General features: G+C 38.5%; 1 protein-coding gene across 6 annotated transcripts in view; it reads right to left on the reverse strand.

The window, feature by feature from the left end:
• Nucleotides 1-4799, reverse strand: part of CTNNA2 (catenin alpha 2) — a 944211-nt gene extending 939412 nt beyond the window's left edge. For all 6 annotated transcript variants that reach the window (XM_028122408.1, XM_028122407.2, XM_028122406.1 and 3 more), the window contains exon 1: nucleotides 4698-4799. In XM_028122408.1, coding sequence (XP_027978209.1) covers nucleotides 4698-4799 — 102 coding nt within the window. The remainder of the gene's footprint in view (nucleotides 1-4697) is intronic.
• Nucleotides 4800-16634: the final 11835 nt, after the last annotated feature.

Consider the following 16634-nt stretch of genomic DNA (forward strand, 5'->3'; position numbering starts at 1 on the left):
TATTTTAAATACTTATCAACAGTAAATTTCTAATGTCATTTTTCTTATGACAGTGAATGAATTTTACTGAGAACCCTTAATTCCTGGTATTTATTTCATTACTTATCTATCCTTATCAGAAAAACTAGGATGGTTATGAGCATATTGCATCACTGAATACCACTATGAACTTTATTCAATTCATAAAGGGGTATGTGTGTGTGTGTGTGAGAGAGAGAGAGAGAGAGAGAGAGTGTGTGTGTGTGTGTGTGTGTGTGTGTGTGTGTGTGACACAAATAGGGCCTTGATTCAGTTTTCTTTCTCAGTTCCACTTTTTTTAAAAATGTTCAGCAGGAGTTTATATCCAGTATTTTCTTATCTCTCCTTTCTGATTCATATGCCTTTCAAAGGTCAACAATCACATCAGTCCTAACATTAAGGCTTTATTCTAGGGGAGGGAATGCTTAGTCTTGATAGCAGAGCCATAATATTAGAGGAAATAATAGAGAAGCTTGTCTGAAAAGTCATGTTTTTGAAAGAATCTCTCTCTCTAAGTCAGGGTAGGAACACTGAAAAGAAAGATAAGCCACATAGATACCAGAAGATATTAAAGGGATGCTAAGACTCATTACAGTGCTAAGTCACTGTGTGAAATTCAAGAAGAGTTTTACATATTCCACTGCATTAAATGAACAAATATAAATTAGACATTTAACTGTCCTAACTTTTAATAAACGTTTTTAATGCATTGCCTTTATCTGACAGAATTTAGGTACCTATATATGGAAAAAAATAATTTTTAATTATAATCTTAGATATACTATTCTATAGATAAGAGAAATATGAGCAAAATATAAATACATGAAAATTTTAAGAAATGAAAGATAGTTTATGTGTAATATTTTGTTTTTTTATGCCAGATTCATTTATATCCTTCTCCTTGACTTATACAGTGTTGGATAATGGCTAACACAAGCCTGAATATATAGCCATCAAAAAACAGAAAAATGGAAACTATATTTAATCAACATTTACTTTATACCAGTCATTGTGTTTTAATTATTGTGTTTCATTTATCTGTAAAAGAAGGGTTAAATTTAATATTGATATGAAGGTAAAATTCTGAGGCTAGAAAAAGACAGTCTGCTTTTAACTAGGCTGAAGGAACTACATTTCAGACCAAATTGACCTGACTCCAAAATATCTCCTAAGCCAATCTTTCTCAAGCTATCTACGATGAAAAGCCATATTTTTGTTATTCCAATACATCATAAACCAAAGCACTATAAAATACAACAAAATGAATGATTCAAAAAATTTAAAAGATAAAAAATTCAAGTCTAAAATTACTTGATTCAACATACATAAAATTATTCTGTAAAATGTCATAAAAATTTAAAAGCACTTACTCTCAATTTCTGTGCTTACTGCAGACCAGTAACAAACAATTCATGCATAGGCCTTAGTCTACAGACCATAATCTGAGTAGACAACATACTCCCATATCTAAGAGCCATTCAGGAATAAGTGTTTCTCAAAAGAAATTTTCATAGAGCTAACAAGAATCACAATCAACTGAAAAATGTGCATAAATCTAATGAAACGTTTCAACAATTACATACAAAGATGTCCACTTCCTACACCCGAAAACTTGTGAATATGTTATCTTCAATAACAGAGGGATTTTGCAGATGTGATTTGTTTAAAGATCTCAAGAGGGAGAGATTATTTTAGAATATTTGGCTGGCTCCAATGTCATCACAAGGGTACTCATAAGAGAGAAGTCAGAGAGTTAGTCAGAGCAAGAGGTGAGACAGTAGAAGCTGAAGTCAGAGGCAGAGATGTGAAGGTGGTATGATGCTGGCTTTAAGGAAGGATGAAAGCACCACAACCAAGAAATGCAGGTGCATACCAGATGTTGAAAAGGAAAGGAATGCCCTCCTTAAGGAACACAGCCCTACCAACACCTTGATTTTAGGAGTTCTGACCTCTGAAGCTATAGAATAATAAATTTGTGTTGTTTTAGGCTACTCAGGTTGTGGTAATTTGTTATAGTGGCAATTGGAAACATACAGATTTTAGTTCTCGGGAGTAGGGTGCTGCTATTACAAACACCTAAAAATGTGGAAGTGGCTTTGGAATTGATAACAGGCAGATGTTAGAAAAATTTAAAGAATTTTAATAGAAAAATCCAAGATTGCCTTGCACTGACTGTTAGTAAAAACAGGGATAATAAAGGCCTTGCTTGCAAGGACTCAGAAGGAAGTGAGGAGCAAGGTAGAGAAAGCCTCTTATCATCTGAGAGAATATCTAAATCATTATAAAAAGACTGTAGAAACACAGGTGTTAAAGAGATGCTAGAGAAGGCTCAGAAAAAAATGAAGAACATGTTACTAGGAAATGGAAGAAAGAGTGACAGAAAGCTTGGATGGATTGTGTCTTACAGTTATGTGGAAATCAGAACTGTACAGGATGAACTTGGACATTTAGTCAAGAGTTTTCCAAGCACAGTGTTGAAGGAGTGCCCTGGTTTCTTCCTCCTGCTTATAGTAAAATGTGAGAAGAAAGAAATAAATTGAGAGAAGAACTGTTAAGCTAAAAGAAACCAGGACTTGATGATTTGGAAAATTCTCAGCCTATGTAAACTGGAAAAGGCACTAAAATTAGAAAACTCACTCTCGGGAAAGTATGCTCTGGAGAGAAAGCCAGTTGTATGTCTAGATAACCTCTGGCTTGTGCCTTGGAAGGACTGAAAGCTCAGAGTATTCAGTCATACAGAGGGCTTTGAAGAAATTAGGCATGTAATTCATGGATGGCTTTGACCAATTCAGCAGAGGCCAGAAATGGAGATGGGATTATCTGGGAATGTTCTGTGAAGTAGCCTCTTTTCTAACAGCGTGAATCCTAGAGACAAATGGGAGAACCACAGGTTTCTTAAGAATGTTATATCAGGGGGTGCCTGGGTGGCTCAGTCAGTTAAGCATCTGCCCTCACTCAGGTCATGATCCCAGGCTCCTGGGATGGAGCCCCGTGTCGGGGCCCTCTCCTTCCGGATCGTGTTCTCTCTCTGTTTCTGTCTCTCTCTCAAATAAAGAAAGAAAGAAAGTCTAAAGAAAAAAAAAAGAATGTTATATCAGTAGAAACACTGCCAGTTGTTCCCAAGCTTTCCAGTCTAAGGGAATTTGCCCAGCTGGATTTCTAAATTGCTTGAGGAAGAATTGATAATCCTTTTTTCCCTTCCACCTTCTCCCTTTTTAGTGGGAATATCTCTACCTATTTTCTTATGCCTGTGTATCTTATCCCAATGCATTCTGGGAACATATATATGTTGTTTTCTAGTTTCACAGGTAACAGATGGAGAGGAATTTTGTTCAAGAATGGATTATAACCAGAAACTTACCTACACCTACTTTAGATGATTTAGATGAAAAGATCTGGAATTTGATGAAATTTTGATGAGATTTTGGACTTGAAATGATTCTATAATAGGTTGAGATTTGGGGGAATCTGGGGATGTGGTGAATGTGTTTCTCATGTAGGAAGGATATGAATTTGGGGGTGGACAGAGGGCAGACTATGTTGAGCTGAATAATGACCCCCAAAGATGTCCATGTCCTAATCCCTGGAAACTGTGAATATGTTATCTTAAATGGCTGTGATTTGGTTAAGGATTTTGAGATTATTCTGGAGTATTTCAGTGGGCCCAATGTAATCAGAAGGTCCTTCTAAGATGGAGGTGTGAGGATAGAAGCAGAGGTCAGAGTCAAGAGAGAGATTTGAAGATGCTACACTTCTGGCTTTGAATATGGAGGATGGGGTAGAAGGCAAGTGGACTTTAGAAGATGCAAAAGACAAGGAAGGACATACACTTTCTGCCAGAGCCTCTACAAGGAATGCAGCTCTGCCAACACCTTGACTTGAGGATTTCTGACCTCCAGAACCATAAGATAATAAATTTGTGATGCTTTAACACACTAAGTTTGTGGTAATTTGTTATAGCAGCTATAGGAAACCAGTATGAAAAACCAGTAATTGAATTTAAACTTTAAAAAATAATAATGAAAAGAAGGAAACAAAAAAGAAATTTCTACTTAATTTGGCATAATACTTCCCTAAAAATACACCATAAAAATCTTTAATTTTCACATTCCATGTATTTCTGAGTTTAATATAGCAAATAATATGCTTCATAAGATACTAAAAATTAACTTTTAAAACTTAAATTCCCAGAATTTTTTTGTTGTTGTTGACAGTCACCTGTGGAGATGTGGCAACTGTGACAACAAAAAAAATGGAACATTTCATTTTTCCAACATGATAAATTCTCCATTTTAAACTAAAGAAAAGTAATATACTTTGCTCTTAAATAGTCAATACAGTTCTTCCCACTGTGCATTAGCATCTGAAAGTGAGCTAGGAATGGTTTATTTAGACTTGAATTCATTACTAAGAATGAGAGCCCCATTTACCGAGTCCCCCTCTTTAATTATCTCATCAACTTAATTTCAAAAATCATATGATGAGTTTTGAAAAAGGTACTTCAAATGTTATTGGGCAATAAAACGGTCCAGAGTTCAGGCAGTAACATATCTTCAGTATTTAGCATTATGGCATGATGTAGTATTCACTCTTAGCAATTTCTAAGTTTTTTGAAGAGTCATGATATAATCACAATAGAAACATATACAAGTAACGAAGTGTTTCAAATCATCCCTTACCTGTGTAACAAGTGGCTCCAAAAGCCTCTCCACTGTTAGTGTCCGGATTTCCAAACTTTTGGGGTCCCATTTTAAAATGATAGGTGAAGTTGCCGAAGTCATGCTCCCTATAGAAACACACATTACTGGTAAGAAATAATGATTACTGAAATAATCGGTTACCTTGGGGGTTCAAAATGAATAAGTCACCAAAACTCAGAACATAATTGAAGATTATATATCTCGTTGAAACTCATCAAATTAAAGATGGGGAAATCAGAACCAGAACTATGTGAGGCAGTGATGCTGGAATCACATTAAAAACTGGGAGCTCCTGAGGGCACCTATATATGTTAGACAAACTACTGGGATTCAACTGGCATGGAAATATTTTACTCACTCAATATTTAGTACATACATCCACCTGCCAAATGCTGAGAAAGAGTTGGACCTTGACCCCAAGTAGTTTATGGTTTCAAGGTAGCGAGATCCAAGGTAGGCAACAATTATGCCTCAGTGTGACCCATTCTATGACCAAGGAAAGCAGAGGGCTATGGAAAACCTGAGAAAGGACACCAAAGTCAGTCTGGGAGACCAACCAAGATTTCCAGGAAGCACAGTAAATCCATCATGATACCACATGAGGGACCTACGTCATAACAAAATCCTACTTTGTTTTCTTCATATCATAACTGACCACTGAGCATATTATACTCCCTGTGGCAGCTGAGTTTCATTCTTTTAAATAGGAAGGACATTTTGCAAACTGAGTGGTGATGGTTCTGAAAATTAGCTTGCTATTTACATGCTCTCTGATTATTCACTGCATTTACATTCTAGTCCCATAAAATTAGTGTCTGATACGGTTATTTATTTCATTCTAAAGCAATCCTCTCCTACCTAAGAAACTCTGATGTGCGGATAGCAGCCTCTCACATATCAAGCGCAAAATATGGCCCTGGCCTCAACAGAATAAATCACACATTTTATCAGGGGTGCGTTGCTCAGTGAGAAACTGACTGCTCTTTGCTGAATATATTTCAACAACTAACCACTGGACAAGCAACCTTAGAATGTACAAACTAAATCTGAATCATTTGCTTTAATACCACTATAAATCAAACTGTTCATTGCTGTTCTCTTCTTTTGAGTCAACGTCCGCACTCCATTCTATCTTTATAAATTAATGTAGATGATTATTTCTATTAGAATTAACAGTACAAAGAAGGTCTGTCACAATAGGCGCATGCCTCTTTACTGCACGGCTATGGCAAATAAACCCAACAAATTTGCTTTGGGGGGGGAAAAAAGGCAAAGACACAGTGTGCTGGTATTTTACCTCTCTCCAAATGCCATGTTTTAAATAAACCAAGCACAGCGATCCAACCATACAGACAGATTTAGATTTGTGTTCCTTCATAACAACAATAGTTGGCACAGATAAGCTGCCTGTCCTCCAAAAACCTAAAAACACTTTACACATTTCCCATTCACACTACCAACTGCCAAATGGTAGCTCTGACATGCACGGAATTCTGCTACTGGGCAGCACACCTTCTTGTGCTATGGAAGGATGAAAATGCCAGATGTGTTGTGCATGCACACGATACCACTGTCCCTACTGCGGCCACATCTACCTAAGTGATCTTGGTCCAGTACCTATGACACAGTTATTGCAAATTTCTGGGGAGGTTCTCTGAAAGCCTTTTCCAAGCTCCAATGGAATAAAGAGTAGCAAAATGAATGATGATGTACAAGGAAGTCCTGTAGGGAAGCTGGATAACTAGCAGCGAAGTCATTTTAACACAATAGTGAAAGGCACTGAAACTGTGTAGCGAATTGTCATTGTCACATGAACATGCTTTGCGGATAAGCTGGGGGACCAAGGAAAGCACAAAAAGTCTTTTATGGATGTTCCAGTGCAAAACTGTAAAGAAATGGCATTCAAAATATGCTGAGGTGAGAAACAAAAATGCTAGGACAATCACATCAGAGACGCTAGCATGCATCAGGCAGAAATGGGAAACACTAAACAAAGACCTCAAGCCAACTGTAAGCCAAGAAGCAGAGTTAGCACCTTGAGTCCTAAAGGTCTCATAGTCCTCATAAATCTAGACATGAAAGCATAAGAGTTGCTGGGCAAAACACTTGACTTAATTTATTCTGGGGATTAATCTTTTCAGCCACTTCTTGAGACACAGGTAAGATTCAAAAGCAAAAGGCAAGGAAAGGTTACATGGTATTAATTTGTTGAAGAGGAAAACCTAGTCATAGAAACTTTCAATGGTCTTTTTTCCAGCCATTAAGCTTTTGATATGGTTTGGACTGAAACTAGGAATTCTGTCTCTACCCTAAAATATTTTCATAATTTGGCTTAATATCCAAATTAGCAAGGACCAACCATGAGGGATATGTACTGCAAAATCTCTAGCTCATAGCCCAAGATGTTGATATGTAAGATTCTCATTGCATTGCATGTGAGGAGCATCCTAGCTTCAAGCTAGCTATTGAGCATGAGGAAGAAGAAGGTAAGAAGCTCCTTTGGCTGCACTACCTGAGCCGGTATAATCCTTGCAATCTATTGTTTCTAGAAGAAGAGTTTGTGTCCTGCTATTTGGGACAAACACTTGATTGCTTTCTACTATATGTGCTAGCACTTGTATTAGAAACATTTTCCCCATCAAAGCCCTTAGATTGCATAAACCAGAAAAAAAAAAGATTCTATTTTACATTAATGATCATAACCTTAGTCTTCTAGATTCAACTATTGATGATCTTCCCCTTCAATGCTAGTAAGGACAGATGGTGTCAAAAAAGATAAAAATAGTCAAATATCTTCTAGGGCACAGAATTGGGGCAACTGCAGTCAGTAGAAATGACAGTGTGTGATCCCCATGACAAGCATACACAAGATGGCTAACTCACAACTGAGAGTGTCATCCCTGTGCTTTCAATATTTATAAATTCAGAAAAGCAAAGAATACATAAGCTTTGAAGGTAGATCAAATGATTATTAGGTAAATAGTCATCCCCCACTCCATCTCTCACCTCCATGAAAAGAGACTTCCCCACTTCACTGATATTGGGCTTTGGGCAGTGGAATGTTAGGAAATATGATCTGAATAGACCTTTAAAATACGCTTGTGTGGTTAGACTTGTCCTCCTGTGCTACTGTCTCTTGTACATGATGAGAATCACGTATAGCCCACTGGTCCAAAAAGTAAGAAAGACATACGGAGCAAACCTGAATCCAAGCTGCAGCTGGAGTCCAAACCAGCTGAGCCAAGCCTGGTCAGACAGCTCCCAATCAAACCACAGAAACAGGATCAAGAATTAAATGCTTGCTATGGTATATCACTGAGATTTTGTCATTAACTATTATTCGACAATAGCTAACAGAATGATAGCAAACAGACTTTTGCTTGAATCGAAGCCCCATAATTTATCAACAATGTGATGTTGTCCAAATTAAGTAACTTGGTAATTCTTCCTGACTCTCAGTTTCCTCAAATGAAAAACCAGGATAAGTGTTTTATAGGGTTATTGTGAAGATTAAATAATTTAGTAGATAGAAAACATTTCTGGAAATATTACTACTGTTTTTATTCTCTAAACTTTAAGTATATTATTCTGGCAATTTTTTTTTTATCTCTAGGAGGAATAGGGAAACACCCACTAAAAATAAAGATCCAGATTGACACTCCTCTGAGTGGAACAACCAAATTGACTCAAATGAGAAAGCCAGAGAACAAATCAAGCGTTTAGTCACACACACCTGCCTTCCATCTTTCCAAGGATGGAATGACACATTGTCTCAAATCCACACTACATATCTGTACAATTAATGTAGTCTGTTTTGCCCCCAAAAGAGATTCTATATAAAGCAAATACATTTTTTCAATGCTTTAAACTCAAAGGAAAAAAAAAAACACATTTATTTTACTTGCTTTTGGTAAGGAGACTTAGAACATTGACTGGACACAGTGTAAGAATAAAAAAACAGGCATTGTAACAAAAGACAGCAAAGTTGTCTTCTTCCATACATCATGATTTTATAAGCCCAAGAATGAGCTCTTAGAAATTTATTTAATCTCTGAGAAGATTTTCTTCTTGAAAAGTATCTAAATATCAAACTGTGTATCAATGAAAGGTGCCAACATGGTCTGTAGGGTAGTATCTTACATCATATCAGACTCTCTCCATGGGGGTAAAGAAGAATCATGGACCAGGATGCTAGCAACCATCTGCCACTCACAACAGAAAAAGCAAAACCTGACAAAAAGAAAAGCCAGAGTAAAACGAGGTCACTTATAAACAGCCAAGGGTCAAGTGCCTTGTTTCCTTGGACTGTGTCCTGATAGAAAATTCCTCAAGGTCACCTATTCCAGGGAATGTGCCTTCATATGACAAATATGTTAATGGAGTATATAATTCACCACAGAGATTTCCCTTTCCAGGCATTCCTGGAAAATGTCTTTTGAACTCTCTGCCTCACCTTCCCAAGTCCTCACCATGCCTTCCACTGTTCTTTTGCAAAGCAGTCCAGGATGCTTTCCAGTTGCCTGGGAGGCCACCCAAACCTGCCTTCCCTCCATAGGGCTCCAGCTTCAGATTCTCTTCACAAATCTTTCTCTTCACCAACATTAAGCACCACTGCCAAAAAACTCTGTGAGGCTTTATTCGATGATAAGCTAGCTTTAGTTGACAGGCAAATTCAGAAGAAGTTAATGACTAATAGTGGGGTTTATTCACCTATTCCACACCTATGATATTGAGTCAATTACTTAACCTAAGCTTCAGTTTCATTGCTGTAAAATAAGGATGGTAATACTCTGACATACTTCATGAATTTGTTCTGGAAATCAACCAAATAATTGCATATGCAAAAAGTGCTGGTTTTACTTCTTTGCATGTTGTCTGTGTGAGTGTCCAGTTCAAGACGTCCATTGAGGTGGGGACCCATGGAGATCCTGTAAGGCAAGATGGTTATAAACAAAGCTTTGTTAAGAAAGTAAAATATATTTTGTAAAAAAAGAAAGAAAGTAAAATTATGAAAAGGAGATAATTTTCTAAATTTCTTCAGCATTTAAAGAATCGAGCCTAGCAGGCCCCTGAGTGTCTCAGTTGTTAAGCATCTGCCTTCGGCTCAGGTCATGATCCCAGGGTTCCCAGGATCGAGCCCTGCATCAGGCTCCCTGCTCAGCGGGAAGCCTGTTTCTCCCTCTCCCACTCCCCCTGCTTGTGTTCCCTCTCTCACTGTGTCTCTCTCTGTCAAATAAATAAATAAAATCTTCAAAAAGAAAAAAAAAAGAATCAAGCATAGAAACACTGAATCATAATGTTACTTTCATGAGTAATAACAATACTGGCTAATGACCTCGCATTATCATTATCACCCATTTATACCTAGGGAAAGAGAGGTATAAAATAGTTAAGAAACTTATCCAAGGTCACAAAATTTGTACCTAAATTGCCTGGATTTAGCATCTGTGCTTACAACTACTATGTCTTACTGCTTCTAAAGAATTCCTAGGATAAGTTTAATGCCAGCACCACTATCGGACTTCTGAACTAGGGAGGAAGATGGAATATGGACAGAAATGGAAAAACCTAGGAGCTAGCCTCTCCGGAGGACAGGGAAGAGGGACAAAAAGAATGCTACATAAGGAGACCCAAAAGGCGGGTGCCCTGACCCACATGTGGAGCCCACAGGACGTGTAGCTGCACTTTCCAGTGAGACAAAGCTGGTCCTGAGTTCGGTTTCCTCCAGATACCTTTGGTTCCTTGAGGCAAGAATGGGATGAACACAATGAGGCTGGCCCAGCTAGTAAGCAACATAACACCCTGGCAAAGCCAAGAGAGAGACCCTGCGGTGAGTCATACCCAGGAAACAGAATTTTAACCCCCATGACCTTGGTCTCCTTGTGTTCCGCTTGTGAACAGGTTACATTACATGATAAAGGGGACTCTGCTGATATAATTAAGGTCACTAATCACTGGATCTTAAAATAGGGAGATGATCCTGTATTTATTTAAGTGGGCCCAATGTAAAGCTGAGCCCTTAAAAACAGCATTCTCCTGGCAATGGGTAGACAACGAAGTCACAGAGATGTAGCAGACCAGAATGTAGGTGAAGCAGGTGGGGCAGAAGAGGATGGCGGAGGACTCAACCCACTGTTGCTAGACGCAGCCATATAGAAAACAGGAAGAGGAATATGGGTAGATTTTGAGAGCCAGGAGCTAAGAGTGGGCTCTGGCTGAAAGCCAGCAAAGAAATGAGACCTCAGTACTACAGCCACCAGGTAATTGAATTTGGCCAAAACCCTGAATAAGATTTGAAGTGAATTCTTCCCCAGCACCTCCAATAAGGAACACAGCCCTTCAACACCTTGGTTTCAGTCTTGTGAGATGCTAAGCAGAGGACCCAGCCAAGTCCACCTGGGCTTCTATCCTTCGGAGACTATGAGATAATAAATTTGTGTTGTTTTCAGCTGTTATGTTTGTGGTAAGTTTTTACGGCAGCAATAGGTGGCTCTCAGATTTGTGTGTGATCACAATTACCTGGAGGGTATGCTCGTACACAAACTGCTGGGACCTATCCAGAGAGTTTGAGATTCATCAGGTCTGGGGCGGGACTGAGAATTTGCATTTGGCGGGTGTGCATTTTTTTTTTTAAGAGTTTATTTATTTATTTGACAGAGAGAGACAGGAGAGAGGGAACACAAGCAGGTGGAGTGGGAGAGGGAGAAGCAGGCTTCCCGCGGAGCAGGGAGCCCGATGTGGGGCTCGATCCCAGGACCCCGGGATCATGACCTGAGCCGAAGGCAGACGCTTAACGACTGAGCCACCCAGGCGCCCCAAGGGTGTGCATTTTTAACACCTTGTATCAAATTTCCAGATGAGGCTGATGCTATTGGTTCAGGAATCACACTTTGGGAACCACTGTTGTAAACAGACCATAACCATGCATTCCAGCAGGGGAGCAGGGTCAGGAACACACAGGATAGCTCTGTGGAGACCCAAGGACCAGTAATAATACCACCTCTGTTATTATTACAATTACCACTCTAATTGTTGTTATTATTATACCTTTCTAAAAGGCATTTACACTTTTTAGGGGATCCACTGCCTTGAAATGATTCTCAACAGGAAAGTAGAATGTCATATTTAAATCACATGTGGTTTTTCAAACCACACATGAACCAACCCCCAATCTCCCAAAAAGTTCCAATAGTTTCCCCCAGGAGACACCTTTTCTTCTTAGAATCACGGCCATTGTAGTGGTCACTGTGAAGAATGTGAAGTAACAGTAGGAGAGAGTCACCCCCCTCAGTTCCCCAGAAGCAGAAATGAAGGTCAACCAATACTTGCTTAATAGAGAATAAATGTTTCTAAAGAAATGGTGTTCCTAAATAATTTGAATTATTTGAGGGCTATAAAAATGTCGCTCGTATGTGGCACATAAGGAATAGCACAGAGGACCACAGGGGAAGGGAGGGAAACTGAATGGGAAGCAATCAGAGAGGGAGACAAACCGTGAGAGACTCTGGACTCCGGGAACCAAACTGAGGGTTTCAGAAGGGGAGGTGGGTGGGGGGATGGCATAACCAGGTGATGGGTATTGAGGAGGGCACGTGCTATGACGAGCACTGGGTGTTATATGCAGCTAATGAATCATTGAACACTAGATCAAAAACTAAAGATGCACTATATGTTGGCTTACTTAATATAAAAAAAAAAAAGTCTCCCAAATATTGTATCTGAAACACAAAGTAGTTCTAATTGTCTGTTGCTAATAAAAATACCCCCAATATCCAGGTACCCTATTGTAAGAGGGGTTATTTTTTTTTTCTGGAATTGAGGAGAATATATGTGTATGTAAATATCACAGGCAAGAGTAGAAGGTAAGAAACAAAGATAGGGAAGGATATTGAAGGGTATCAAAGGGTTATTTGATAACGCTTCAAATATTCCTAGAAAGTAGCATTGGGGTTAATGTAGTGCATGAAATCAGCCATAATACCTTACTTGGTAAATTGTCACTCGAGGCCACTGGGGCGCAGGGAAGGTTTCGGAGAAGGGTGTAGGCCTTTGGAATGCCTAGGCCTGCATGACCACTCTAGCCTAGGAATGCCAGAGGGAGTTGCCTTCCCCCAAAGCTTTCTTAGCCCAAACAGTCGCCCTGTGATCTAAGAGATGTATGCAGGCTATGTTTAGCAGAACTGGTAGAACACGCAGATTAGCATATCATATCTTTCTGGTAAACAGATCCTCCTAGTTCCAGTAAGACCCCTTGTCACACATCATGTGCTTGAAAAACAGTGATAAAGATTTGTGATTATCCTGAAGGACCAATAAAGGCGGGAGCAAAGAAGAGCAAAGGCTCTCCGTCTGTGAGTGTTGAGACCCTTGCCTTCTCCTCTCTTTCACAGCAAAGTTTGGAGTCATCTTTCATCCATCGGTACAGGGATTGCTGGCCATTCCTGGCAAAGTAGAAGTCATACTGATTCCCACCAAAATATACTCTGCTGCAATGGAACCAGGTTCAAATGGTGGCGGGGGAGAGTGGTATTGGGCACTCTTCCTGTGGTATCTGGTGTAGAAATAGCCTGGCCTAATGGCTTAGCTATGGTAAAGTCTTGCTTCTTATTTTTCCTCCATTAACTTTGCTCAATGTAAGCTCATTTCCTCTTATTTTGACTGCAAAGAGGCAGCATATTGACCATCCCTATCTACATAATAACCATTCAAAGCCCTGGCTCAGTGAACTGAGAGATGACCCAAGATGCAAATCACAGGTGCAATTATAGGATCTATCACCATTTGTATTCAAAATTGAAGTGATATGTAATTTCCAACTGTTCTTCCCTATTTGCAGTTATCTGGGGGGTGGGGCAGTTAGCTCTGCGGCTGTTAAAGCAAAGTTTAACACTACACTTCAGTATTACAATATCTGCAAGGCTTTTATTTATGGTTAAGTCCATACTTCTTTTTTTTTTAAGATTATTTATTTATTTGACAGAGAGAGACACAGTGAGAGAGGGAACACAAGCAGGGGGAGTGGGAGAGGGAGAAGCAGGCTTCCTGCTGAGCAGGGAGCCCGCGATGCAGGGCTTGATCCGAGGACCCCAGGATCATGACCTGAGCTGAAGGCAAACGCTTATCGACTGAGCCACCCAGGCGCCCCAGTAAGTCCATACTTCTTAACAAAACATTTAACAAAAGAAATGCTATGGGACAAAAATATCATTCTGATGATTTCAAAAGGCTATAATAACACTTCATGTCTAAGCATAAATGCCTACTAAAAGATACCTTAACATTTTTTGAAAATACTATTATATTCTCTTCAGAGCCTGTTGTTTCTTCTACCCAAATAAACAAAACTTCACCAAAAAACAATATATGAAGAAAACTCCACAGCCTCAAGACTTTCAGAATGACAAGTTTAGACTAATAATATATAGCCTATAGCCTGCTGATTTAAAAAAAAAAAATAACCATGCCCATATCTTACTGAAATGGGTTTTTATATGTACAAAAGCATACTCATAAAATTTTAAAACTATGTGCCAACTTAATAGAAATTCACTACTCCTGGAGTATGCTAATAGAAAGTCAGTACTTTGAAATTTAAAATGAAAACTCGTATCTGTCAAATTCATTTCCTTATTTTGACTGCATTCATAGTCTCATCATTTAAATTCATTGTGGAGCAAAAAGAAACTCAATCTACTCCTAAATTATGGCTTGTTTTCCATTTGGGTGTAAAAATATGTGACATGCAGGTAGGCACTTACTCTGTATGCTCTGTTAGATTTCCAAAGTCCCAACAAGGATTAAGTTTTTCTAAACAAAATACACTTGACCAAAGGGAAACATTTTTCTACCTATTATCATTCAGCAATGATATAATTCAGATTTGGGAAGTAGATTCCAAACACTGAGAATAAGACTATTAATATTTTAGATATTTTGAGGAAGTATCTTTATACAGTCCAGAAATAACTTCAAATTATTTAATAGAAACACAGCTTCTTTGGCAATTAGTTTATTCTATGTCCTTCTAACCTCCTGTAAATTAGGATTCCATATGCAACGATTATATAACTCTTTATCTTCGCCAGAATCTCAACATTTCATATTCAGACTACAGCAAAATAACCACCAAACTGCTCTTTTTATCTTCAGTCACTTTAATATATAATTCAGTCCAAACTAATCATCTGATACACTTCTTTTCTAAGAGACCAAAATGACTGCTTCATTCTCTTCCCCAAGAATTTGCAAAGTCTTCCTTGTGGCATGGCTTGGCACTCCCACTTTCTGACCACGGTCTATTGGACCTTATTTCTTTAACAAAAATCTGTTTCCATCAGGTTTGGACTACATTATAACACCTGGTTCGTGCTACTTCCCAAAGCCCCCACCTCTTTCTCATCATCCAGCATACAAATAATGACAACCTCCCACTTCATTTTTTCCCAAACCCCTAAACTGCTACTGGGTTTGCAGTCAGTAACAGAAGAGCTTACTGTTTTCTAAAGTGGCTCATTGTTTAAAAATGGACATTAGTTTTTACATCATGCACTTGGTTATAAACTCATTAGGGCACAAATCAAGTTTTTTACTTCTTCCCTTTTTTTATTTAATTAATTTATTTTTAGAGAGAGAGAGAATGGATGGGAGGGGCAGAGGGAGAGGGAGAGAGAATCCCGAGCAGACTCCATGCTGAGCAGAGTCCAAAGTGAAGCTCGATCCCAGAACCCTGAGATCACAATCTGAGCTGAAACCAAGAGTCAGACGCTTAACCAACCTTTCCACCCAGATGCCCCTTACTTCTTTTCTATCATCTATAGAATAAGTAGGGTGTTAGGTCTATGGCCTTCAAAAATGTTTGATTAGGTATGCACATATAAGATTCAGATAATTATCTTTTTTCCTTTTTTTTCAAATTTTTATCTTTTTTTTATCTTTTCAATAGTGGAGTCCATTTCCTAGATAGTAATAGATTTAAAAATATCTTTTAGACACAGTTTTATAGAGATATTCTTTGCTCAGTACTTACTAGCAACCTAAAACAAGAAAGATTTTGGTATTGTTTAGAAAACATAATTTATATTCAGGATTCTCTTACTTTACATATTTAAAAATATATAGTTTCAGTGCTTATTTTAACTATATCACTAGTTTTTAGTTATTATGTTTTAAAACTGGGTTTCATTTTTGTTTAGGAAAAATCTTGGGGCTTCCTTCATCAAACTAGTGAGGTCTGCTTTGATATTTCATTCACTGCCAAGTTCCACTGGAGGAATTTTTTGCAAAGGACTATACAAGCTCTACAGATGGGACCACAATATCTTTTAGGAAGTCTTTCTTCTCTTCACCAACCCAAACTACCTTTTGCCCCCAAGGCCCTGTGACTTGGCCTTTTTCTGAATTCCATTGTATCCCATCTAATTAGAATGACTACTACACAATATTTAATTTGAATACAAATTGCCTGTGGTGTTGTCTATTTGTTTTATGTAAGCTTTTGTCCTCTCTAATACATTCAGGGACAGGGACTCTGCCCCTTCCATAATGATTAACACAGTGTTGGTTATTTAGGCAAAATGTTATGAGGATTCATAGACTTGATTCTTTGCCAACTTCAAGTCTCACAATCACACCCGAAAGATGACTATACCTAAATTATAATACTAATACTCTTATGCAGGGTTTTTCGACTGAGAACACATCACTTTTGATGCCACTTGTCTGAAAGCAAAGTGTTTCAGACCTGCTTAATGCTCACTGGTGAGGTAAGAATTGCTCCACCTCAACAGATTGCAAAAAGAGAAACCGTTCTTTAAGGGAGGAGTGCTCAGAGATGAGCTCAGCTGAGGATGAGCATCTCTAAGACCATTATCTTCCATTTCAACAGGGCACTTAGATCAGGTGATAGAGAGGTAACCA

The sequence above is a fragment of the Eumetopias jubatus genome, unplaced genomic scaffold (assembly GCF_037043125.1).
Source record: "Eumetopias jubatus isolate StellerSeaLion01/CBP00866 unplaced genomic scaffold, mEumJub1_p1.0 scaffold_9, whole genome shotgun sequence".
In the NCBI taxonomy this organism is placed as follows: Eukaryota; Metazoa; Chordata; class Mammalia; order Carnivora; family Otariidae; genus Eumetopias; species Eumetopias jubatus.